General features: G+C 50.8%; 1 protein-coding gene across 3 annotated transcripts in view; it reads right to left on the bottom strand.

The window, feature by feature from the left end:
- Window positions 1–82: 82 nt before the first annotated feature.
- Window positions 83–26,878, bottom strand: part of ST14 (ST14 transmembrane serine protease matriptase) — a 45,593-nt gene continuing 18,797 nt past the window's right edge. For all 3 annotated transcript variants that reach the window (XM_067563953.1, XM_067563962.1, XM_067563957.1), the window contains exons 2-19: window positions 24,850–25,009; window positions 23,263–23,390; window positions 22,724–22,794; window positions 21,092–21,252; window positions 20,019–20,054; window positions 19,161–19,398; window positions 17,225–17,364; window positions 16,725–16,822; window positions 15,631–15,740; window positions 14,055–14,185; window positions 12,560–12,664; window positions 9,970–10,077; window positions 8,145–8,258; window positions 7,695–7,817; window positions 7,070–7,256; window positions 5,288–5,562; window positions 4,457–4,593; window positions 83–3,247 (exon numbers count right to left, since the gene is read on the bottom strand). In XM_067563953.1, the coding sequence (XP_067420054.1) occupies window positions 3,086–3,247; window positions 4,457–4,593; window positions 5,288–5,562; window positions 7,070–7,256; window positions 7,695–7,817; window positions 8,145–8,258; window positions 9,970–10,077; window positions 12,560–12,664; window positions 14,055–14,185; window positions 15,631–15,740; window positions 16,725–16,822; window positions 17,225–17,364; window positions 19,161–19,398; window positions 20,019–20,054; window positions 21,092–21,252; window positions 22,724–22,794; window positions 23,263–23,390; window positions 24,850–25,009 (2,484 nt within the window). In that variant the 3' untranslated portion in view covers window positions 83–3,085. The remainder of the gene's footprint in view (window positions 3,248–4,456; window positions 4,594–5,287; window positions 5,563–7,069; window positions 7,257–7,694; window positions 7,818–8,144; window positions 8,259–9,969; window positions 10,078–12,559; window positions 12,665–14,054; window positions 14,186–15,630; window positions 15,741–16,724; window positions 16,823–17,224; window positions 17,365–19,160; window positions 19,399–20,018; window positions 20,055–21,091; window positions 21,253–22,723; window positions 22,795–23,262; window positions 23,391–24,849; window positions 25,010–26,878) is intronic.

Raw genomic sequence — 26,878 nt, 5'->3', positions numbered from 1 at the left:
CCCTTCAGATCAGGTCAGCAAGGTTTATAAAGTGCTCCGAGACCTCTGGGTGCAGGAATAAATAACTAAACATTCAGAGGAATACAAAAATCCCCAGTTTAATACAGATTTTCTCCAAGCCATTCCATTTCATTCAGATCTTTACAAAAGTGACATTATAATAAAGCAGTGTGGAAAGAGGTTAAACAGAGCAGGAATGGCCTGCTTCCATCACTCTGACATATGTACAACACTACCCTGAGGTGCAATATATACAGAACAAAACTGGATCAAAATCAGCGCATTTGAAATCATTTCGCAACATTCTTTTTTAAATATTTTTTTTTTAAAAGTCATCAAGCACCCCTTCTTCCCCCAGCCCAGCTTGTCTCAAAGACCACGGGCAAGCAGAGACATTTCCTAAAACGGCAACACTCTTTTTAGGGCTGCAGCAAGCTGTTCAAACAAGCAAATGGTTCTACACGCTTATCAGCTCCCCCGCTTTTCTGGCAGATTGCTGCCTGATCCTGCAACGAGCGGGATGCCCTTGACTCCAGGATCGGGGCCCAGCACTGGCAGGAAGAGGGAAGTAGCAACGATTTGGGGAGGGGCCATTCACAAGTGCCCACAGCTCTCTACTTTAATCTTGTCCCCACTGCAACACTAGCCAATCACAAAACAGCTTCTATCTCACACACACAGCTGGGCTTGGAGTCCTATTACCGAGTAGCCAGGAGGCAGAAGTCCTATTGGAGACCATACCCTGCTCAAAGCCATTACAGATTCTGGGTCTGATGCTGCAGCCATTATCAGCCCAGCGTTCCCACTGGTCCACATAAGGACTACAGATGGGCCCTATGCTCAGGATCTCAACGTGCTGCGTGACAGCCTACTTTGGAATAACATGGAGAGCGACTATCGCGTGACCCTTCGTCTCCACGATCTCACACAGCACCTAAGGATGTAGCCTCCTGCAACAACTAAGGAACACCCAGCTAAAGGACTGAGGCGCTCGTGTCCCAGAGACAGCAGTCTATGAAGCCCCACAGCCCAACAAGATCACCATTCATTCCTTACGGTTAAGGCACATAGTGGCAATGCCAATCGGACCTGTAAACAGGTCAGAAGATAGATAACGCACACGCACACATGTACTCACAGGCTCTCTAGCGACTACATTTAAACCATTCATATAAAAAGCAGAGGGAGGAGGGAAGGGCAAAGTTCAGTCTGCAGCTCAACAGTGAATGGCCCATGTGGAATTCTGCAGAGCGACCCCCAGACGCCCCCCAGTAAAGGCTCCAGTGCGTTGCTCCGTGTGGGTGTGAGTGACAAAGTTCGCAGAGAGGCTACAAGTCCCAGAACGCAAGGCCCTGCGTGGATCTAAGCAGCGCGCTCAGACGGATGGTCCAAACCTCTGTGTTTAAATTTAGGCACGCCCTGCCTCACAAGGAGCTGCAGGCTCTGTAGAGCCATCTCCCCACATGCTAGACCCTGTAGCGTGCAAGCTACGCAAACCTGGCACTCAGCAAGCAGGGGCAGCCGCTGGCACTCAGTAACGGTCCAGTGCGAGCCAGGGCTGCGAGGACAGAGGGACTGAACTGAAGCGACAGACAGCACCCTTGTTGGATGAGCTGCCTCTGCCATGCACCATCCCAACCATCTAGCAATGAGAGTAGCTGTCTCACACCGGTCATCTCCTCCCTGACTCAGCTCTCATGATCCAAGCAAGGTGTCACCAACAGCCTCAGCTTTGCTTCAAAACAAGCTGATTAAAAACCTGCTCTTGCGAGGAAAGAAATTCATTTAACAGGTCATTTAACAGCCCTTCCTGCCATGAACAGCCAGGCGTTCTATCACAGACATAATAAAAGGATCTAAGAGCAGGACAAGCTGCGCGACAGGTCCTGTCCCATAATCACTGCCACCGCGAAGGGTGGCCGGGAGAGAGAGCAGCCGCTCAGGATGGGAGAAGGGATTCGATCCAGCAGGACCGGTTTTCCATCACTGACAGATTATAGGAGATTTTACCTCTGGATATTAAATCTCTCGCTTAAAAGTGTTTTACTGGAATCACTAAGAGAGGAGGTTTGTTTGTTTTTGGGGGGGGAGTGGGGGGGGGGTGTCCTTCATCAGCAGGAAACCAATACAGACAGCTAACCCGCCCCGTGCAGCACTATTATGGGGGGGCTGGGGGAGAATTGGGGAGCCTTCACAACTAACCCTGCTCCTAAAACAAAAATCAAAGATACGATTAAAAAAATGAATTTCTAAAAGCCCATCTGAACCGGCACCGGATGGCTGCTCGGCCCAGAGACGGGGGTTGAATGGGCAGCCCCGGCAGTTCCTGGGATGGTTAATCATGACCCCTTTTGGGGCTGAACCTGCATATCCCTCCCGTGCCGTCTAAACGGGTGGCTGGACACAATGGGCTGGAAGGAGCAGGTGGGAGATTGGAACGAGGAATTTTCCATTAAGTTTATCGGTTTCAGGGTGAGACACAAAGGGTACTTCAAAACACCAGCTCTGCTACCACCTGCCAGGCAGTTCTGATCATGCCTCTGGAAACACCCACACACAGACACTCCTCCACAGCCCCACCTTACATAGAGACAAGCATGTCCTTTGTGCAGTGCCCCCCACTGGGCTATTGCAGCTCTGTCCTCTTGGAATAGGATGAGCAGGGGCTTCTCCCTATCTCCCTCCAGAATGCCCCCATCACAGTCCGTGCTGAGGGGAGACAGGGAGGAGAGATGGGATTCCTAGGTTCTCCCTTTGTATGTTCCTGCTCACAAGAGGTAGGGGTTAAGTTCACATTAGGGGCAGCTCCCTGCAGGAGGAGAGAGAATATGGGGAGGGATCCCAGCTGCCCACTCCTCGCCCCCATGCCTTCAAACAGGCCAGGTATCTCACTGGTCCAGTGACATGGGGAAGGAGAGGAAATACACACACACACACACACACACACACACACACACACAAGATTCCCTTCACATCCGTTGGGAGTGTCTTAAACCACGGGCTTGAAAGAGACCCAGAGCCGAACTTCGAGGCACCGCCCGCCCTGCATGTCCATCAAGACCGAGAGTCCCTCGTCGGAGCCCTCCTAGACCCCGGTTTGTTGCCTGATCCAGTCCCGCAGCTTGGAGACCCGAGTGTAGATTCCTGGCTTGTTCCGCTGGGCGCAGCCATCTCCCCAGCTGACCACACCGGCCAGAAACAGCCTGCTGTTGCTCTCCACGCTAACCAATGGTCCGCCCGAGTCACCCTGCATGTGGGCAAAACAGCAGGTTAAAAACAGGCTAATTCCCTTCCACCTTGGGCTCACAGTCCAACGAGCAGGGCTGGGAAGAGACCAATCGTTTATCTAGCCTGTCACTATCTACATCATTCGCACTAACACTATCATCTGATGAGATAGGGGAGGCACCCTTTGGGAATAAATGGTGTGATGATGAAGTCCCTGGACGGGGGCCTAGGAAACAAGCTTTCACCACAGACCAACTGCATTACATTGCACACTCACTCAATTCCCCACCTGTAAAATGGGGATAATGCTGCCCTACCTCATGGGGGGATGTGAGGATTCATGTGTGTCTGTGAAGCGAAGTCAGGACTTTTCAGATAGAAGAGCAACGTATTTCCTCTTAGTTGTGGGGTAGCAGGTATAAGGACAATAGACCTTCAATCTAAGTTAAGGAAGTTTTCACATGGGAATTTCATAGGCTGTTTGTTTTTTTAACCTAAAACAACCTTGTGGGAGGAGGGAGTCCCTGAAACTCCTTGACGTTTGCATTAATTTTCTCTTTCAATCTCTCCCGTCTTTGTGACCTTTGGGGACAGGGAGTCATGTCTTTCAGTGAATTTCATGCTGGTGAATAGAACCATCTTGTCAAACTGGAGATCAAAGCCCTAGTTGTCTGCACGTAGGCCAGGCAACAGCACCGAGCGCCCTCTCAGACCTTGGGGACCTTTGGCTGAGACGGGCACAGTCCACCCTCAGGGCTCATTCAGTCCTTGACCTCTCCGCATAAGACCGCCAGCAATGTGAGTGAAAACTGGGGCTCCAGGCGGGTAGGCAAGAGAAGCTAGGCAAACAGCTAGCAGATAGCAACAGCTTCCTGGCTCTAGTGATCCAGGGCCAGATGAGAACCGACAAGCAAATGGAAGCGTCCCATGTTTTGAAGTCTGGATCCAGAGCCAAATAGCACCTCCCGCACAAACCTCACTTCCAAAGGACTGGGTGTTAAAGAAAAACATCAGCGATTCCCACTGATTACCACCCTAAGGAAATAAAACCTGCCCTAGGAGACAGACCTTCCACCCCAGCACCCTATGTATTCAGAATGCACCAGAGCTTACAGAAATACCAAGTAAGCCGCCGTGCGGGACCCAGCTCGCTAAGAAAGGGCTACCTGCACTTCCTGGGGTTTCAGCACAACTTGGTCAAATTCCTTCCAAACACAGAGGTCCTTACCTGGCAGGCATCGATGCCCCCCGTCAGGACCCCCACACACATCATACGTGGCGTTATCTGGCCGGTCATCAGCGTGTTGCACATGGTCTGGTTAATCACCCGAATTTCAGCCTTCTGCAGGATGGTGGCACCAGCACCTACAAGGACCGGAGGGGAGGGCTGTGTTAAAGATGGGAGTTGCCTCCATACCTAAAGCGTCTTGGGGGGTGAGGGGAGAGCACAGGCCCCAACTCCTAACCCTCAGCTTCCTAAGGGTTACAAACTGACCAGTGCTCTCCTCACCTACACACTCCCTTCTCTCTTCATGCCCTGCCCCAAAGCGAGGCCCCCTTCTCCCTCCCGTCCCAAACTCCAGCCCTGAGAACCCAGCTGCGTCCCAGAGACACCCCCCTTGCCGGCTGATTCAATCCCACCGCTGATCGCTACCAGCCGTGCTCCGACTTCTCCCCACAGCTGCTTCCCAGGCTCCTGAAGTGAGCCCACTTTCTCCCAGCAAGAGGATTGGAAACCAGCTACAAGGGTTGGGGGCAGCGTGTGTAGCACAGGCTGCGGGGGGAGGGTCTGGCAACAGTCTCAGGACTCACTCCAGACAGTCCCAAAACACCCCATCTCCCAACTGCTGGAAACATGCCTTCATTCGCGGCACAGGGTCCCTCCAATGGCTAGCGAGTGGGCAGCCTTCAGGTTAAAGGAGATTCCAATGAGGTGAGGATCTAACAAGGCTCTTCCTCTCCCTATGTCCGGCTACCCTCTGATCAGCCAAGTGGCACCCAGAGCTAATACAGGCACCCAGCCCCACCTCCCTCACCCCTTCCCAGGGGACCCCCTCACCTCCTTCTGAGGTGGCCCCCCACCCGGTCACCCAGATGTCCTTGCCAGCAGGGAAGTCATGGGTGGAATCGGGCAGGCAGATGGGCCGGACCGTGGTGGTGAAGGTGACAGGACTCTGCAGCTCCAGCACGGCGATGTCGTAGTCGTAGGTGTAGTCGTTAAAGAGGGTGTTGGAGATGATGCGCTTGATGCTCCGCTCTTGCACCTTCTCGCTGTTCCGGTTACTCTGGTCGTGAAGCCCTAGGAAGGCCGTCCACAGCGTGGCGTCCGAGTACCTGCGCAGAGACACATCACAAGGTGACGTAGGGTGAAATCGGAGACCGCTCTAGAACAAGACTTGGACTGGGCAAAAATTTTCCAACAAAACTATTTTTGTTTTAAAACAGAAAATTGGGTTTTCAACCAACCACGTTTCCATAAAACAATGTCTGCTTTCCACGGAAACTTCTAATTTTTGGTCAAACCAACACGTGCCTGAAAACTGAACTATTACTTTGGGCTATCCTGTCACGATGCCTCATGGGAACAGTAGTCCAGGTGCCTCAGGCCTTCATTCTCCTCTGAGGGGCTGGGCTCCCCAGACAGGCTACATCTCCCTTCAGGCACTACAGTCATGGATTCCCATAATGCAACAACCTCCTTTTATTACGAGGCAAGCCAGTGGCACAGAATGGAAGATGCAGTCTGACCAGGGAGAATGGCCTAAGAGGAATAGGAGCATAGGGCAGCCAATCTACAACACCCATGAGGCACCACTTTCCATTTTTGATTTTTTCCACCAAAATTGAACTTCTCCATGGGGGGGGGGGGGGGGGGGGGGGGGTGTGCCCATTTTCTGACTAGCTCCACTAGCTGTTCTCCTTTCGGGAGTCCCTCAGTGCTGCATTGTGGCTGCCGGGCTATTCGCTAGATCGTGGAGCTTTCCTGCCGGAATAGGCACTGCTTCCATGGCATCTCATTGGAAAACCTCACACAGCTCTTTGCAAGGTGGGGTGTTGCCTCCAGTTTGCAGATGGGCACTGAGAAACTAAGACGCACACCCACATTCAGAGTCAGATGCAAAGCTGGAAATACACCCCAGGTGTCCTAACTCCCAGTTCCTTGGCAGGACTAGATTATCCCTGAGTTACTGCTTCCTGGGATGTCAGAGCATGGACTGCAAACCAGCTGGAAGGTGAGACCAAGGTGGTGTTCAAACAGCTGTGCCCAGCGCCCAGCGTCAAGATAAGAAACTCACATCCTTCCGGTTTCCGAAGCATGATGGAGTACCCCCGCAGTCCAATGGCAGATCTACTGTTTGCCAAGAACTACCGGCCACAACAGGAGGCTACAGAGGAGTCAAGGATCCCATCCAATGAGCACAACCAGCAGCCCCATCGGCCCCACTGATTTGGAGGGCAGTCGATAGAGGTTGCCATCTCATAACAATGGGGTTGGAGCCATTACTTGGACCAGGCCTAGTTCAGGATTCAAAGTGTCCATTCAATTGTTGGGAGGGAAAGAAGTGTCCTTTATGCATCAGAGTAAACTCCTCTTTGGGGAGGAGAACAACCTAGGTTATTCCTGTACAGGCGGGGAGTGAGGGGGGAAGCTTCTGTGTGTTTGTTATACCTTCCTCTGAAGCAGCCGCTAGTGGCCATCATTGGTGGACGGCCACTGGACCAGACAGCCCATTGGTCTGATCTGCCATAGCGATTCCTATGTTCCAGCGTGTCTGACGTTGCACGGAGCCTGCCCAACCCTAGAGAGCAGCAAAGACCCAATCCCACCGCACCCACCAACCTGATCTGCGAAGTGTCTTGGAAGCAGTGGGCTGCTGACACCAGCCACTTGTCCGATACCAGTGAGGCCCCACAGATGTGCCCCTGGCCTTTCACGTGCAGGCTGACCTGCCATGGCCACTCGCCCACTTCCGAGTTCAGCCCGCCGACAATCCGGGACTGCTTGCTGTAAGAGCGGATCCCACAGTCTGAGATAGGAGGGTGAGAGAAAGACCGGAGAAAAGAGACCAACCCTGTTAGTTATCTGCTGTCAATCTTGTCAGACCCCCTCTCTCCCCTTGGGGCATCTATTTAATGGTACCAATTGGTTTGGCAACTGATCACGAGAGAGTTATCACTGCAATGGGAATAGAGTTTACAAATTGCAGTGGAAGAGCCAGAAGTGGGGGAGTAAAAGCATTTAGGTGTAGGTCCTACATAAACTTTTTGTTTTTAATTTACAAAAACTAAACAAAACACAATCACCGTAACTTCTTGATGGCAGTCTGGCTATTCCCTCAGCTCCATAAAATGATTAGCAGGTCTCTCAGGGTCTAAGTCCTGACTTCGGGGAGTGCTAGAAACAAACATTTCTCAGCCACCGCACTGCCCAGCACCGAGAAGAGGCACCGCCCAGCACCGCTTACCACAGTTTTCCTCATCCGAGTTATCAGTACAGTCCTTCTTCCCATCGCACTCCGGGTTTGTCTTGCTCATGCACAGGCCGTTGCGGCACTTGTAGGTGTAGTCCTTGCATGAGACGGACTGAGCTGAAGGAAGGCCAACGGGACAAGTGTTAGACCATGACGCCGGGGGATTTCCCAGGCATGAGTTCCTGGGGAGGACACTAAAGCTGGAAGGAATGTTGTCTGGGACCATTATTTAGCCTCCCTCACAGGAAAAGGGTGTGGGAATGAAATGAGCCTCTCAGTGTTTCAGCTTCATGTGACACCAGTGACATGCAGCTCTGATGAGAATCCCATGTGCAGCACCTTGTCGTGGTTCCATGGCACCTTGCTGGGGCCTGCAGGAGTCTCACATGGCTCTCTCGAATAAGGGTGCCCATTTCAAAACTCTCCTCCCCAGCCCATCCTCACCTCTGTCACATTTGCCCTCATCGCTCCCGTCCCCGCAGTCATCTGTGCCATCACATTTCTGGGTGTCGAGGATGCATTTCCCATTGCTGCACTTGAAGTTCTTATCTGGGCATTCTGGAAAAGAGAGGAAGCAGCAGCAGCTCAGAAAGGATAAGAGCCAACGGTCCAACTTTAAGCGACCCATGCGATGGAGGAGGCAGGACTGTGCTTTCAGGAATATAAAGGGGAGTCCTTACTGAGGCTGCAGGACACAGACAGACTCTGTGGTTCTCTAGAGCTTAGTTTAACACCTGTTACCTTCAGCCCCACACTCATGTTCTATTTCCCTTCTGTTTCTTTCTCCATCTCCTTCTAGGAATTTGTCTCCAGAAGCTCTTTTCTTGTGTGTGTGTGTGTGTGTGTGTGTGTGTGTGTGTGTGTGTGTGTGTGTGTGTGTGTGTGTGTGTGTGTGTGTGTGTGTGTGTGTGTGTGTGTGTGTGTGTGTGTGTGTGTGTGTGTGTGTGTGTGTGTGTGTGTGTGTGTGTGTTGTGTGGCGGCGGTGGGGGAGAATTCTCTTCCACAAAACTTTACATTATTCCTAGGCTTTGCAGAATTCAAATTTTTTTTTTTTTTACATTATTCCTAGGCTTTGCACAATTAAAAATTTTTTTTTTTTTAATAATTTCAATGGGCAATACTGACGTTTATTTTAAGCTTTTTATCAAGTTAAATTTTCACAGGGTGTGCAAAATTACTTGTTTAAGCATTTTTTCTATTTTTATTTATTTAAATTTTCAGTTGCTGGAAACTGGGGGTGGGGTCAGACAAATTATTTAATGACAGACTTTGAGATTCAAAAATTTAAAGCTTTCTAAAAACACCAATGGTCAACATCACATGTCCAAGTATGCCAAGACAAATACCTTTTAATCAAAACTTTAATACTTTCTCAAGCAGCATTCTTCTTACTTTGCTTCTCTGTAAATTTTGATCATCATGGATGGAAATATTTGTTCCTCTGTTTTGTGTGTACAATGAAATTGATGTTTACCAACATTTCCGGACAAAATCAAATCCTTTCAAGACTAGCTATTCCTTATGCAGCCCCTTATGTTACTCTCGCTTTGTCCCAAATACCTTGGATTTGGCAGCTCTCCAGGCGCTCTGCAAAAGACACCTGGTTTGAATGGGTCTCTGGAGAAGGCTGCAGGAGTGTTTCTTAGATCCCGCAGAATGCAGGTTGTCTGGCAGCAGAGCTCCTGATTTTAATACTGTGGGGACTTAATGAAATTATATGTATTGTATAGATTAATTATGTTAGGGCACCTAGAACCTGGGATAGGAGACTTTTTTTTTAATCTAAGTAAATTATTATAAAACTTGATTTTGGGGGGGTGGGAAATGCAAATATTAATCTATGAACGCTTTGGTCAGCTACAAGCTTTTTTTTTTTTTTTTTTTTTTTTGCAGGCAAAGCTGATCCTCTCCCTCTTTGTTAAAACCAGTTCAGACTAAGCCCAGAATTACCCCAATTTCAGCTAAACTCAGATCTAGTTCTCATCTCACCAGCTCTAGCACTCTTCCCAGCAGTGTTTTTCACACATACCTACAACACACTGCCGTGTGTCGGTTCCTCCTGTTCTCTGTCCATGGAACACATTCATTTATTCTCCTGAGGGCCGTAATACTTTGGTCTAATTCTGGTTGTTGACTTGGTGGGAGGGATGTTAGTGGCATGAGATATACAGGCGGTCAGTCCAGATGATCTGGTGATCACTTATGGCCTTAAACTCTGACTTAATGACCACGTTTCATCGTGGGGCGAAGCAATGGGTGAGTTACTTACTGCACTGCAGTTCGTCGCTGTTGTCCCCACAGTCGTTGACACCATCACAGAGCCAGAAGCGTGGCTTGCACCAGCCGTTATTGCACCTGAACTGGTTCTCGGTGCAATCTGGGGAAGGAAGGGGAGACATTAGATGATGCACCAACAGCATCACTCACCCATAAGATATGCAGCTACAGGCTCATGATGGGTATCAGCCAGAGACATTTAAGCAGGGCCCTCTAAATTGGAGGCTGGCACAGAATACACTGCAGACACAGCCCTACGAGGTGCAGAGACCCTCTTGCACTTACACCAACAGGAGCTGAATGTGCTCACCAGCCTCACAGGCTGGGGCCCTTCATGAGAAACAGAAGAGCCAGAACACTTGACCATACAGGAAGAGCCTGCAGCTCCCATCACTTGGGAACACCCAGGAGGTGCCTAAGGAGCATCTTCAAAGCCATAAAGAACCTTCCTAATGCACCCTCAAAAGGGAAGAAATGGGAACCAGATGTTCAGTCCCTCAGACCCAAGACTGGCTGAACATCTGGAGGCTCAGAATTTGGATGAGAAGGAACCTTCTGCAACAACAGACCATTCCACTTCTAGTGGACATTGGCCAGCTTGGCTCTTGGCATCAGCCTCGCACGCTTACTGCCCAGATACCATAGGGAGCGGTGCACTACAAATGCCCCAGGGCCTGGCAACAGGCACAGCCTTATTTTTGTAACCAGTTTGCAACATCTTCATCTGAGCAGGTTACAACAAACATGGCTGAGCGGCACCCAGGCAGCCGCTTTTTCCATCCAGTTTGGGTATCCTCACCAGCCATCTGCTTGAGTGTTTGCACCAGGGCTTTCTGGAAAAACCTGAGCAGCTATCCCATAGTGCCTCCGCCGGGGACCGAGGGCTCAGCAAACACGCACAGAGGCTGGCACCAGAAGCACATGGAGCAATGGACTCTGGGGCACACTGGAAGGCTTGGCAGGAAGCAACATCAGCCAAACCCATTATTGAAAGTCGATCACGTTCCAACCTAGACAAGACTCGGCTGCCAATGGCTACTAACAGGACAGCAAATGTGTTTAGAGCTGAGCTGGTCTTTAACTAGTTAAACTCAGTTAAAGGAGTAGCACAGACGGAGCCCGATGTGCTCCTGAAGTGAGGGAGCAGAGAAGAATTGGAGAACAGATTTTGCAACGTAAGAAAAAAATTCAATCAAAAAGAACCTGGGATTGAGAGAGCACCTGGGGGCAGCCCAAACACCTACTCATAGTCCCAAATCAACAAGAGGGGGCAGTGAGCATCCACGGGTCAGTAACGCACCACTTTAATCCCAAGAGAGTTGAGTCCTTTCATTTAGCACAATGAGACCTGAGCCAAATCTCCTCTCATGGACTTTAGGCCATGGCTAATGACATTATCTGTTGGATCTGTATAATAATCTGAGAGATAAAAATGAATCCGCCCCCCGACACATACACTCTGGCCAGGAAGGAGCTATAAATAGCACTGCAGTGCCCCAAGCATGATGGGTAATGAAACGCAGGTACCTACCCCAACCCCCTAGGGCATACAGGGGTCTTGTGATTGGGACGAAGCAGCATCAGCAAGGATTAAATCTCCCAAGAGGCGGTGGTGGGGGTTAATGACTAAAAGCAGTCACCTGGCATCTTTGCAGGCAGATTAATAATAAAAATGTAGGCTCACAAACTATAAAGGGATTCCAGACTGATCAAGCCGCTGATTGTTCCTTATCTACGCTGAGCCGGAGATTGGGGGAGAGATCTATTTCCATCAGGAGCTTGCTGCTAGTTGGATGGAGCGTTCCCCAAGCCAGCAGAGTTTGGAAAGCCTCATCCGTGGAAAGCCAGCCTGGCTCTCAGACAGATTCAGGCCCAAAACAAAGCCACAGCACCAGAAGCCCTGATCTTTGGAGACACCCACCCCCCACCACCACAATGTTCAAGGGGTTTGGATCAGCCCAGTCAGCTGGGTGGTGAGATGAAGGCAGCCGCTCTATGGACTTTAAACACCAATGTACATTTTCACTCCTGTCCCGTTGAATTACAGGAACAGCAGCAGCACCGATGGCTTTGGATCAGTTGCTACACACCTACAGAGCCGAAGCAACCTGTGTGCGTCACTTTAAGGCTGCGACAGAGCCATCACCCAAAAGCTTGGCAGCCCGGCTGGTAGGATCTGCTGGTGCACTCCAGACGTCAGGCAGCTGGCTGCTGGAGCTACTGAGACAGTGTTGGACTTGTACCCTTGTCTAAATTCATCTCAGGCAAGACAGCAGCTCTGCGAGCTGCAGGAGGGGATTGCTGGGCCCAGCAATGAAGAAAAGTCTTTCCCCCCCACTGAGTTTTCTCTCCCTAAGGGTTTATTCTTGTGGCTTAGGATGCACAGATTATAAGAGACACCCCAATCTGGCTAACTTCCAGCCCCGCTGGACTACCAAGAACTGCCTTCAGTTCCCAGCCCTGATGCATTACCCCAATCTGCACGCTTGGGAGAGACCTGAGCAAGCCGGGAGTTCCCTCCCGCTTGCTGGCATCCATCCCATCACAAGCACCTGCAAAGAGAATCCAAAGGAAGGACTTACTGCAGGATCGCTCGTCGCTGGCATCTGTGCAGTCTACCCAGCCGTCGCAACGCATGGTTTTGACAATGCAGCGGCCAGTGTTGCAGGTGAACTTGCCAGGACAGGCTGCAGGCAATGAAGAGGAAAGAGAAAGGTGAAACATGCATGAGCCTTGCCAATAACCACCAGCTTCTCTTGCATTCAGTTTTTGGTGCGCGTCCATTTCTCTGAACACACATGCTGCTCTGAGGACACTACATCTGGACCAGAGTGGGTGAACGCTCCTGCTGGCCGCATGAACTGCTTATGAGTGGAGTGGATTTTCCAGGGAGAATCCGCTGCTCCCTGCACTGGGATATTCCTACACCCGGGTCGGCTCTTCTATCCTGTGCTTACATCTCAACACGTCTGTTACCACCCACTGGATACTTGCACAAAGAAGCCAACATGAGAGATTACATGAGAACAAACATTAGAGACAAGGTTTGAATGACGGAGAGTGGATCCTGATCCCGACTTCTCCAAAGCACAAGTGTAGGTGTATCTCGTGGGCTCGGTGAGTCCAAGCACATCTCCTACTAGTGCTGGGTCCGGTGACTACAACCATCTGCCACTTGCACCCAGTCAAGAGGAGTTACTCCCTTTTACTCAACCACCCTTGATGCCTAATGTCTTGGGTTCTATCCCCACTGGCAACCTGGGCTGGTCTCATTAAATTCAGCCTGAGATTTCCTTCAGCCTATTTACAGAGATGGGACCAGTCACAAAACTCAGCTCTGGATCAGTACTTTCCCAGGGTTTGGGGTGATTCAGCCCAAGGCTCTGGCCCGTCTTTAACAATAATCTACACATGCCTCAGAGCTGCACCAGGGAAAAAAAGAGACATGCAAATAGATACCTACAAAAATCCTGGGAATTCATTCGGTGAAGAATGAATGTGTGCTTCCCAACTTATAGGGCAGAGGTCCCCCAACCGTGGAGTGCACCAAGGAACATTCGGAGGGGTAGGGCATGGCTGGGCCAGTCCCACAGGGGGCAGGGAGGGAGGGCCACCTAGCCCCACTCTGGCCCCAGCTCTGCTCCGGCCCCACAACCAGCTGCAGCTCCGCTCCCAGCACCAGCTGTGGCCCCACACCCCGGCCGCAGCCCCACATCCTCAATTCCAGCCCCAGCCCCAGCCCCAGCTTCGGCTCCTGCCCCGACCATGGCCCCGCTCCATGCCCCAGCTTGGAGGGGTGAGGGAGGAACAGGGGTAAGGATAAAAAGTTTGGGGATCACCTAGGCCAACCATTCAGCCGAGTCCGCAAGCAGGTGTCTTGCCCAGGATGCGATGGCCCAGCTGGGCTATGCACATTTGTCACCAAAACGCTTTCACTTATGACCCAAGCAGTGACTGTACCAAGCCCTCCAGAGGTCAAAGGGCAGACTGAGAGCCCAGCTGCATCACTCACTCCTCAGCGGCTAAGAAAATGAACCGGTTCCCCTGAAAGTTCACACCAGATGGGTTTCCACTTACGGTCACTGGAATCGTAAGACAGGAACTCTGCTGAGAATCCAGTGTCTGTATACGACTGGTCTGAATGGAACTGGACCCTGATTTTGTTGTTGTTACTTGCCACCACAAAGCTGGGGGGCTCTCCACAGTACCTGGCAGGGGAGGGAGAGAGGGGAGACAGCACAGATTTAGGAACTGTTACAGTATGGAGGAGATGGTCCCTCCACCACCAGTAGAAAAAGGCAATTCCCTGTCTCTCTCTCTCTCTCTCTCTCTCTCTCTCTCACACACACACTCACACACACACACCCCACACCCCGCTGGCCTAGGACACTAACAAGGTCTTTTCACTCCCACTCACTCTCAACACAGGCTGACCCCAGCATGGATTAGCAGATTGGTGCAAGACACCAGATCCCCGAGCTGAGACCTGGGAAGTCAGGGTTCTTGGGACATGGGCAACCTCTTCGTTCTGTGGTTGTACAGCACCTAGCACAATGGGGTCCTAGTCCATGGCTGGGACTCCTCGGTGCTACCACAATACAGCTGCTACTAAAGGCTAGCTGTAAAATTTGGATTCGGGTTTAGATTCTGATCCCACAAACATTTCCGAAAGGGTCGTTAGCCGTATAGAGCTGACCCAAGCACTCAACAAGATAGCTCACTTCTCTTAAAAACCTTTTAAACCATGAAATTATTTGCAGGCGTTATGTTACGTTGCAAAGCAACAAGCAGGTGTTGCTTTCAGTTACATTAACAAATTCACTGATGTAACCAAGTTGTCCTTGTAGGATACATAGCTGATCTTGCTTTCTGCACACAGCACCTTTAAATTTCTAGGAGTCTGCTGTTGTGTGTTAGTCTCAGATAGCTCACACACAGAGCACTCCTCTGCTCTATCATGGCAACTTCACTTTTGTGCTTCTCTCTTCTAGGACACTTCCTGAGGTTGAAAGCGCAGGGGTGCTCATTGTGAATGGAACGAAGAACAATCCTATTTGGATTCCTAACTGGCATCGGAAAAGGTTTAGCTTTGTAGACAGTATCTGATGTCAAAAGCCAAGTGCAGTTACCCCAGCCATAGCCATTTGGCAGTGACCTCCAATGACGGAGAGCAAGCCAGATTCTCACAGCAGCAACAGAGCAATCCCACCATTCTCCAGGAGACACAGGAACTGCCAGACTGGATCAGACACCAAGTCCATGCAGTCTAGTATCCCATCTCTAACAGCAGCCAGTGGCAGACGCTTCAGAGGAAAGTAAAAGAGCCCTGCACTAGGCAGATGTGCGATAACCTGCCCCCATGAAGGTCTCATCCTAATCCTCAGCAGTTACTGGTTTCAGCCCTGAAGCATGCGGTTTAATATCCCTTCCAGAATCTGTTAGCATGTGCTAGAACAGCTCGGGGTATTCTTGTAAACCATTTTGAATCTTGCTAAATTCTTGGCCTCAATGACCCTGAGGCAGCGAGTCCCACAGTCTAATTACATCTTGTGTGAAGAAGTATTTCCTTTGATCAGTTTAGTTTGCCACCGTTAGTTTTATTGACTGTCTCCAGCCTGTGCCTCTGAGTCACGTCATATTGCCCAGCACTTACTTTGTATTTTTGATCTCCACATAATCCTTGGTGCAGGAATTCACTGGGATGCCAGGTTCCAACATGTAGAACACGTTGAAACGCACCTTCACGTTCTTTGTAGAGGGGACCTGAGCAGGGCAAGACAACAGGCAGCAGAGTTAGTGAGGAGAGAGGGGGAATGTTTTTTCTTCCTTCCTCCTGGGGTGATCAGAAAAGGAAGAGCGTGACCAACTTAGATGGGAGATGGACTAGATTTGGGGGGCAGAGGACAAGTCCAGAAGGGAAAAGGCGGGAGCAGAATAATAAAAACCATAAATAATCTTTAGCATTTGCACAATGCTCTGTGTTTCCCCACCTCCACGGAGGACATTCTTTTGCCTCTGCAGGTCTTTGAATTCCTATTTCAAGCAAGCTGCAGAATAGGTTTAAGCCAGGGCCTGGCCACCAGGCCGTAGGCAATGGCTCTGGGATGGGTGTGAGCGCAGAGCTGAGCCATAAGGAGCTGCTCCCCTAGGGAAAGCTAGCCAGCATTTCATTGGGGAGAAGACACTGGGGCTAAGAAAGTGGGGAGCATCACAAAAGGGGTGGGTGTTCCAGATATTTATGCAAAGCTTTTTCAAAGCTGATTCACAAAATAGACAAGATCAGTCAGACAATCTGCCACCCACAGTTTACTCTGGACAGCTCCCATGGGATGCCAGGCAAGCTGGTCTTTAGTCCCAGCCACATCGAGCCAGGTGCTACAAAGCTGTTGCTACAGGAGTTACCCATCACCCAGCTAACCTGGTCAGTTTCAGAAGCAAGATGTGACTGGTCAGGGAAATGCCTCATGACACTGTTTGAGTCATGCAGAACAAGGACTGAACAAAGCAAGGTGGGGGACATTGGCAGAGGGGAGAAATCAACATAGAAACGGACAAATTCAGTCAAGCCAGGGCCCATCTACTTCAGCATCCCATCCTTGAGGATAGCCAGTAGCAGATGCTTCAGAGGAAAGCGCAAACACCACCTTCAGTGGAATAATCTGCTCACGGCAGAAGTTGCTTCCTAACCCCAGTCCCATCCGTCAGAGGTGGACTTGATAGGCAGACGGGTCCGTCCAGTACTCTCACCTCTATGTCCCAGACACAATCCATGTTCGGGGGATAGTGGGCCGGGTAGTAAGGGGATGTAAAGACTCCACTTTCTCCTTTCAAAGTCCCACCGCAGACTAGAAGACAAGCAGGACAAGGAACTCAAGTGAGGAAATGGAGATGCATGGGCTTCCAAAAGCAGCGATCAGCTATTACCCGAGGCAGAAACAGACACATGCAGAGCAGCCTTTAACAAGGTTAAGCTGATCTCTGGAGATACCAACTCCACTCCAAGGCCAATTAGGTGACTCCTGCACACCTCAGTCTTCACATCTAATCCAACATAATTCCTTCCCCAGTCTCTTTAGGGAGCATCATTAAAGAAGCCAAGTGCACTGTGGGCAAGACCGGCGCTTTTGAGCGCCAGGAAGAGACGTGTTTCTAAGGGACTCCTGTGAAACAGATAGCATCATCACAAGCACCTGCTTCTCCCTTCCCCAACTCCATGAGGAAGGGGCTCTCCCAAGCCCCCTGCTTACTTTTCATTTTCGGGAGCTGAAAGAACTCTGCCTTAAAGCCAGGGTTCCGCCCCTCGGCGTTGGTGATCAGCATGACAAGCATGACGTTCTGGGAGGACAGGAAGGTCAAGTTGTAGGACGGAGGGTAACTGCCACACAGCCTGGGAGGAGGAAAGCAGACAGAGAGCCATGCAATGGCTCAGTCACCACGTTATGCTCTCCACTGCTCAGCATTCCCTTTCACAAACGGGCCACCACCATATACCAAAGTCCCAACTCCACCCCTGGAAAAAAATAATCCCAGACTTACAGGGACACTATCAGCTCAATCATATAACAATATCCATCTTCGCATTAGATGTCAAAGTGCTTTACAAAGGAGTGCGGTATCATAATCCCCATTTCATAGCCGGGGAAACTGAGGCACTGAGCTGGGGGGTGAGGAGGTGACTTGCTCAAGGTCACCTAGCAGGCCAGTTGCAGAGCCAGGAAGAGAACCGAGGTCTCCTGAGTCCCAATCCACTGCTCTGGCTACCAGGCCATGCTGCCTCCATTTATTACAGGGGTTCCTAAACTACAGGACCCTGATAACTGAGAGCTGCAGAGTCAGCTCTTCCTCCTGGTTGCTAAACTGCATTACAAGAAACAAAAGCCACTTTCTTTTGGGAGCAGTTGTTGTAGTTGCCAGCGGGATCATATGTGATCAGGAATAGGAGGTTGGGCATCTGTCCTGTGCATGACACTCTGTGTAGGTTTCCCAGATCTGAAGAAGAGCTCTGTGGTGCTCAACAGCTTCTCTCACCAACCAAAGTTGGTCCAGTAAAAGATATGACACACCTCGTCTCTCTAATACCCTGGGACCAACACAGCTATGACAGCTCTTCACAGGTGTTATGTGGATTGCAGTAGTGCCTAGCGAGGAGACCCAAATCACAGGCCAGAACCCTGCTGTGCTGGGTGCTGTACAAATAAAACAGCCCCTGCCCTGAGAATCTTGCAATCCAAGTCAATCAATTAAATGGTCTTTCGATTAAACTTCACCATTTGGACCACATCTTGAGAGCCACCCACTTGTTTTAAGTGAACATTTCTTTGCCTGGGTTGCCAACACCTTAAGGTTATTAAAAATGATTGATTTGTTAGTCCAGAAACAAAAACAAGTCAGGGAGATCAGTTTCACTTTCAGAGGCTTATGGAGATAAGATTCTGGTTGCTATCACTGCAATGAGAAAGTGCAGCAGGCGAAAACCAACCGCTTCCAATGGAATACGTATTTAAAAAAAGGACTTCTTTCGGCTTTGTGGCCATCCCTTTGTTCTGTGTTAGTACAGTGCCTGACACGAAGGGGCTCCGATCCATGACTGGGGCTCCTAAGTGCTACCACAACACACAAAGTGACATATTTTAAACAAGGAGGAGGATTCAAATGACCTATTTACTCGAGAGCTCTTCCACCATCTAGATCTCCTCCTTGCAATCCTGCTACTTACACCCTTAGTGTTCTCAAGCCGGTGTTGCATTTATTCATTCTTGCTCTGTCCAGTCGGTATTCGATGTGACCTCAATATCGTGTTACGTTTGGAGTTCAGTGTCACCCCACTTATTTGATTATTTCTGTTGAAATAGCAGCCCCATTGTGCTGGGTGCCCCACAAACCCAAGGGAAGACACAGTCCTTGCCCTCAGGAGTTTGCATCCTAGTCACTTTCCTTTGAAGGCTATTCCCATAGTCTACCTCTCACTGTGAGGACCATTCCCTTGTTATTCAGCACAAGTTTCCCGTGGCTCAGCTTAATCCCATTATTCCTGACTATCCCCCCCTTGCTCCACATGGGACAATTCCTCTTTCCTTGGAGTTTAACACCCTTTAGAAGACTGTGGAGGAGCATCACTTTCCTTCCCCCCCACCCCCCCCGGCCATCACTCCTCGAGGGAGGTCGCCTCGAAAAGTCACTCACTTCACCAGGCTGTGGGGTTCCACTGGGCTCAGGGAGTTGTAGACCTTGATAAAATCGCTCTTCTCACTGCACCGCTCCACATCAAAGGTCTTGAAGGTCAAGCTGATGATGGAGTTGGCATCAGCCCTCAGGACCCACGTGCAACGAGCGTTGTTCGGGTATGGGCTGTTGGGAAAGCCCGGAGTGGTGAAACTGGTGATCTCGCCTTCCTTGGCGTGTAGGGCAAAACTGCAGCTATCTGCCAAGAGGAGGGTGGGGGACAGAGGAGAAGATCTGTATGTCAGTAAATGCATCAAGGGAAAGGAGATAGACATTGGAAGCAGATAGTTGTTGGTTTAAACCACAAGAATTGGGAAGCACCGAGGTCTAACATCACCACCCTTTCTGCCCCCAGTTATCCCATGTGTGGGGTAAGAGAACAGGACGCTCCGATGACTTAGTTTTCTGTGTGCGCCTTTAAATTTCTATAAACTCTCCCTGCATGCAGAGTCCAACAAGGATTTAATTCTTTGTCTCCCTGCTTACTGTTACAGAGGAAACACACACACACTGTCCTCTCCCAGGGAGACCTGACCTTTGTTCTTTCTTGTTATTGGTTTCTTAAGCTAAAAAGGAAAGTTGATCTATGGAAAAACCTGCCACTTGGGATGGGCCCACCTGATCTGACTGGAGCATCCCCAGTGGGAGTCATGCATTTGGAATGACGGGCATCCCTAGGCTTCTCCTGGCAGAGAATAAAAACCCTCCCTGCAAAGAGAACAGCCCAGCCCATGGGGCTCCTAGTAGAAAAGAGGAATCGGTTCTATCCTCTAATACAGGGCAATATTTGCTGGGAATAAGAACAGGAGTTACACTTACTGTCCCGTGAAGACTCGATTATACTGGGATCAGCAGCTACAAGAGAGAGAAACATATGTAATTAGTAAAGAGTTCACTGCACACGCGCTAGGCAGGGAGCACCCAGCCAGCCTGTGTTTGATGGGGGGGAGAATCTTCCCCAATGGTGAGAGCCTGGGAAGCTGGCCCTGCACTCCCAAAACAAGCAGAGCTCTGGTGTGGGTGCCCTGGATAGCAGGAGTGCAGGCTCAGGTCTGGAGACATCAGAATCCAAGCCACAGTACCAGAATTCAGCCAGCCGTCCACCCCAGCCCCACACCACATTCAGGGACACCACATGTCACACTGGAGTGAGTGGGAAAGCACTCTCTGTGTCCAATTTGATCTTGTGTGCGCACCCATGCACGCACCCGTGTCAGATCTCGTCCTGGAGGGAGGATGTCAACTCGCTCCAGAAGCGGCAGGGAAAGCACTGGGATTCTCCATTCCCACACCAGGGAGGCAAGCTGAAGAGTCACTGTTCCACCCAAGCTGGAACTTGCCTGTGGTTGGGGTATCCTCCTCTCTCCCCAGCCAGCCTGTCCCAGTTCCCAGACCCGTCGCCCTCATCAAGAGAGCTCTCAAGCCAAAAAATAAAATCCCACTACCTAGCTAGGCCCCACCCCAAAGAGTCCCTTAGCGCTGCTTCTGCTGCCTCCTCTTCCCCCTACATCAGACTCTGCCTGTGACAGGTGACATGCTCCGTGTACCAATCAGTGTCCGTACCCCCAATATAAGCGCTTTGCCCTTCTGTACAGCATTCCCTGTAACGATCTCCAAGTCATTCCCAGTCATTAACCTTCACAGCCTGGGTAAAGCAAGCAAACGTTGTCCCCATTGTACAGACAGAGAAACGGAGGCCTGGAGCCATTAAAAGAACTATCCACACCCAGCAAGCTAGGGCAAAGCTAAGCTCCCAGGCCTCCAAAGCACAGGTCTATTCTGTCTCCCAAAGAAACCCTGCAGAGTTAGAATAAGCAGGGGCATAAGGCAGTTCCCTCACATCTGACACAGAGCCCAACAAGGAAGAGAAGGGGAGCTGAACCTGGACTCACGGAAAGCAACAACCGATTTGACTTGCAGCACGGGGTTCCGTGACTTGTACGTCACCGTTTGGATCAGACTCTGCTTGTCAGCCATGGCGTTGTCGAGCGCCTCGGCCCTGTATGCCGGGACTATGAACACTGACCAGTAATAGGCAATGACACTGCCTTCGCTGCAGGGAGAAAGGGAGGCAAATTATCGACAGCCTGCAAATGCCAGGGGGGAGGAGGAGAAGGGATCCGGGGACTCAGACTTTAAGGCCAGAAGGGACCATTGTGATCATCTAGTCTGACCTCCTGCACATCGCAGGCCATGGAACCACGCCCACCCACTCCCGAAATAGACCCCTAATCTCTCGCTGAGTCACTGAAGTCCTCAAATCATAATTTATACACTTCAAGTTACAGAGAACCCACCGTTTACACTAGTTTAAACCAGAAAGTGACCCATGCCCCATGCTGCAGAGGAAGGCAAAAACCCCCCAGGGTCTTTGCCAATCTGACCCAGGGAAAAATTCCTTCCCGACCCCAAATATGTCAATCAGCTAAACCCTGAGTATGTGGGCAAGACCCATCAGCCAGACACCTGGGAAAAAAATTGCCATCGTAACTCAGAGCCCTCCCATGTACTGTCCCATCTCTGCTGTTGGGGATAAATGCTGCTAGCACTTGCAGATTGGCTGCGTGCCATTGTAGGCAGTCCCATCATACCATCCCCTCCATAAACTTATCAAGCTCAGTTAGGTTTTTTGCCCCTACTGCTCCCCTTGGACGGCTGTTCCAGAACTTCACCCCTCTGATGGCTAGAAATCTTCAGCTAATTTCAAGTCTAAACTTCCTGATGGCCAATTTACATCCCTTTGTTCTTGTGACCACAGTGGTGCTGAACTTAAATAACTCCTCTCCCTCCCTGGTATTTACCCCTCTGATGTGCTTATAGAGAGAACCATGTCTCCCCTAAGCCTTCTTTGGTTAGGCTAAACTAGCCAAGCTGATTCAGTCTCATCTCATAAGACAGGTTTTCCATTCCTCTGATCACCCTAGTTGCCCTTCTCTATGCCTGTTCCAATCTGAATTCAGGGCCCAGGAGCAGTGGAGGCCAGGGCTGCAGGGAATGAGGGCCCGAAATCCCCTTGCTCAGCCTGGTTCTGCGGCTCTCGTGGCAGGTGGGGAGCTAAACGAACTGGCTAAATATGGCCTTGCCGGGAGCTCTGTTCAGATAAGGACCCTGCCAGACTGAGTCACCCATAGAGAGGCTATCCCTTAATACCAGGAGTAGGCCAATCACAGACCAACATCACTTCATTTCATCTGGTGTCACACCTTTACATTCCCTGGGAGCTGCTGGAGGCAGCTGCCACGGGGGGCTCCTATTCAGAAGCAGCGGGTTAGGAAGACGACTCATTGCACTGTGCTCAAGTCCTGGAGACTTTATTCTTGCTCTCTCAGTCTAAAATGAAAGGGAGTCTGACTGGGGGGCTCACAGCTGCTCTCTGTGCATGGGGAAAAACAAAGGGCTTTCCTGCAGTGAGTGTCACTTCAGCACTGCGGTGGGTCTGTCCCACGATACCCCAGTAAAGGGGAGTTTTTACCAGTCCCCTGTACGGGGGGCTCAGGATGTAATTCTTGGGATGCAGCACCCACCTGAACGCAGTTATTACTGTCTCCTTGTGATAAGGACCAATGGCTGAGTGACTTCTATAGATCTCCTCGATCTAAAATTAAAAACAAAGTGAAGAGAAACATTAAATATACAGAAAAGCACCTAAACAAATTAGGAACAATTCAATTCCCAGCAGGTCTGGATGTTAAAAGGACAGAGTGAGGGTTAAAAAAAAAGCCAAATATCACAGAGACAGTTGGCAAGCCTGGGAACCTATTTAGGCACCTACAAAGTCCAGGGAGGGTAGCGTCAGTGTCATTCGCGAGGTGCTCAGCGACTGGAGGTAGAGGAAGGGCTGTTAGTGTCCTAGAAATACAGCTGGATCCGTGACCCTGTCCACCCTTCTGAGCTCAGGCGGATGTATAGTAAGCCACTACTGCTGCCAGGTGGAGGGATCAGGGCAAAAGTGCCGAGTGCAGGACCCCAACACCAATGACAAGCTCTGGGGTGGGAAGATGGCTGAGCTGAGAGTCTCGCTCTGGGGCCACCCCACATGGGGAGAAGTCAGAGAGTCCCTTACCGTCTCCTTCACTTTTTTGGAGAGCATGGTAAACTCGGGGGTGCTGGAGTTCTCGTAGGCGTCAATGAAGTCCAAGTTCGGAACCACCAGGTGGCCATTGTAAACCTTCTGGACTGGGGCTCTCCGGTCTGGTAAACGCCATTTCAGAAAGAGAAAGGGTCTGAGTGCAGTGATCAGGGCATGCCCTGTGCAGCCAACAGAGCAAGACAGCCTGAGCGAGTGGGGGAGCTCAGAGAAGAGCACCCCGCCTCTCACTTCCTGCACCTGGGCATTCTCAGCTCAGACGCAGCATCAGGCTGGCTTGGTTTTATTAAGTGAGGTTCTTAGTTTTGGCCCAATGAAGCAGGGCCTACAACGGGCAGGGGCAGAGCTGGGAAGAGAACCCAGGAGTCCTGGCCCCAGCCCTCTACTCTAACCACTGGAAAATGACAGCACCTAGCATTATAGAATCTAAGGCCAGAAGGAACCACCAGATCATCTAGTCCAGTGGGTCCCATCCTTTCCGGTTCGAGGGCCACAGATCTCATTTTTACAACTCTGAAGGGCCAGTCTCTGCCAGCAGTGCTTCCCCCCCCATACACACACACTACAGCCAGATGTAAGGAATTCAGAGAGGCAGCTGCCTCCCTCCTCGCTGCTCTCCGGTCCCAGTGGCTGCAGCAGGGAAACTGCACCTGTCCCATAGCCCCATGCGCTCCACCTGGGTCCCTAGGCAGTGGCTTCCTTCTGCAGCCAGGGGCACGGGAGATCAGTGCTCCCTTCCCTCTGGCTCCAGCAGGGACCCACGCCTAGGGATCCACGCAGAGCATTCTGCCATGCTCCCTGTTACAGCCAGGGGGAGGGGAGCGCTCATCTCCATCCCCTAGGCTGCAGCAAGGAGCCTGCCCTGGTCTTTTAACCCTGCAGCAACGCGCTCCGCCTGGGTCCGTAGGCAGCAGCTCCCTTAGCCAGCAGGAAGGGAGGGGAGGGGAGGGGTGGGTCACTTTGAAAGCCCCCGCGGGCCGCAGGTTGGGAACCACTGATCTAGTCTGACCTCTTACACCCCACAGGTTACTTGCCACCTCCCAGCCACCTGCACGCTAAACCCACCCACTGAAATCAGACCAAGTGTTACAGCCTGTAGGAGACTCAACTGCTGTGTGCCATAGGCAGGGAACAGGGGGCTCCAGTGCCAGAGATCCCCACAATGGCCTCCACCCACAGCATCCTGTGGGTCGGTCACCAAATGGCAACCAACAATGAGGTGCACCCCAGGCAGGATGGGCTAAGCAGCCCCCCTGCCCCCCCCCACGGAAGGCGATCGATCCACACTAGCCACACTGAGCAGAGAGGTGGTCAGCTTTTAAAAGGTACTTCGACTGCAGGCTCTGCAGAGCAGGGGCTGATTTGTGCTCGGTGTTTGTGCAGAGGAAAATACAACGGGGCTCTTGGACCCTTAAAGCAGCGGAGACCATCTTTGGACAGCTCATTCGCAAGCATGTGCGGTCCTTAAAGCCCTCCGATCCGGAGGGGACGTGTGCCAGGGAAGAGACTACACTAGCTGCCCCATCTAGGTGCAACGTCCGGGCGAGGAAGCACCACACTCACATTTAAAGTGCCAAACCAGGAGGCCGACAATGAGGGAGAGGAGCAGGAAGACGATCAGCGCAGTAGTCACCACCACCCATCGCTTCGGGCCGCGCTTCTCCACCTTCTTGGCATTCATGGTGGGGAGGAACTCCACCCCCTCCTCCAAGCCGTTCACGTCCTAGGAAGGGAAGTACAGGACACAGTTAGAAAGCCCACTGCTACAAGCCCATCCCGCCCTGGTGCCGGCACTTCTCAGTGCAGAGGGTCAGGACCAGAACTCCGGAGAGGTGAGTTCTAGTCTTGGTTCCCCCTCCAGAGTAATAGCCCCCAGGAAAGTCACAACCCCTCACCGCCTCAGTGAACATGAAGCACTTAAAGATCCTGTTCTCCTGATGTATTTATTAACCGAGGTCTTTATTTAGGAAGTTTTAACAAGTCGACAGTTCTAGCCACATAAAGATCAGATAATCCAATGATCATTACAACAGCGAGCTTCTGTCTAGAGAAACATGATGGAATAATATAATCATTGGAATTCTCTATTTAACAGGGTGTTACGACTGACCCTATTCTCTTTTTAATAATGACCCCGGAGCAGGGCCAGAGCAGTTATCTGAAGTGCTCACTCACCACTGATTAGGGTTAAAATAACCCCCTCTCTCAGCTCTGCAGTGACCAGCCCAGCCCAGAGCTCGTCATCAGTGCTGGCAACCTGCGCACTGTCCTGCACTCTGCACTCTCTCCTTCAGATCCACTGTCTCGCGCAGCAATGGGCTCCGGTGCCACCACCGAGGAGAGTTAAAATAACCCCCTGTGCAATAATTCAACGCGTCATTAAAGAGAAACTCACTAGAACAGCAGGGTGAGCATTGAAGTGATCCTTGCTCACAAAGGCAGACACCATAGATGTTGGCTAATAAACACAGATACGACCACTGGGTCCGAACGTATGGGCTCCCCAATGAGATCAGCTCTGCCAGAAGACTGAGCAGGTCAACATTTCATCTAGCAGAGGGTCCTGGTGCACATATACAAACTGCAACATTATAATCTTAGGAGAACTTTGTCTGCAAGCGCACAAAACTAACAGGAAGTTACTCAAAACAATTCTGCAACAGGCATGCATCATTCATAGCCTGGTGTGTATTGACACACCGAACTATAAATAACTTGTAAAACTTTCAGGAAGTCAACCGGCTTCTGTAACCTGAATCCAAGGAGCTCCTGAATTCACAAAAGGCAGGTCAATCCAATACCAATTAAAGGAAATCAAAAGTCAAACCAGCCTGATGGACCAAGTGTGTGAACACATCAGTTAGGAGCTGTGATTGCTTGAAGAGATGAGATCAGTGGGGTGTAGAAGGTGTGATACATGCAACACGTGACTACTAAAGTACTCAGAGGGGGATGGAAGGCAATGGGACTAGTGGTTACCACAGGGAAGTAGGACGCAGGGTTCCTGGGTTCTGTCTCCAGCTTGCTTAGTGACTCTGGCAAGTTAGTTAAACTCATTCCAAAAGAGGATCATCACAAAAGCGTTGTGAGGTTTAGAGAGAAATAATGTTTGTAAATTGCTTTGAAATTCTTGGTTGAAAGGGGCTACAGACTTGCAAAATGTTCTATGTTCAGAGAGCAGCTCGTACCATAAATTTCAGTAGCATATTGTCTAAGAAAACACTCACATGGGATACTGGGAGAGCATGAAGGAGTGTGTGGATCTAGAGAGCATGGAAACACTTTGGACAAAGATAACCATCAGGATGTGGGTCCCACACAGAGGCGGAGTGGTCTCCTTGGGCTCTGTCCACACTAGCAGAAGGTCAGAGCTCCTTAGACCTGTCTCCACTCCAGCTGCTTGCATTGCCGTAAGACACCAGCAGCACGGGCAGGAGACAGAGCTCTCTCAGGGGCCCATCTCCGTAACAAACTCCCACAGGCACTAAGCACCACACCAGACCTCACTGCTTCCCTCTTCAAGTTCCAGGCCTTCAAGTTGGCCTCTAACAAATGCAGAGGAGCCTGGACAAAAAAATCCCCAAACCAGAAC

This window comes from Emydura macquarii, unplaced genomic scaffold (genome assembly GCF_026122565.2).
Source record: "Emydura macquarii macquarii isolate MOO-44397 ecotype Brisbane River unplaced genomic scaffold, CSIRO-AGI_Emac_v2 contig_312, whole genome shotgun sequence".
Classification (NCBI taxonomy): Eukaryota; Metazoa; Chordata; order Testudines; family Chelidae; genus Emydura; species Emydura macquarii.
This window is presented reverse-complemented; position numbering and strand designations above follow the sequence as displayed.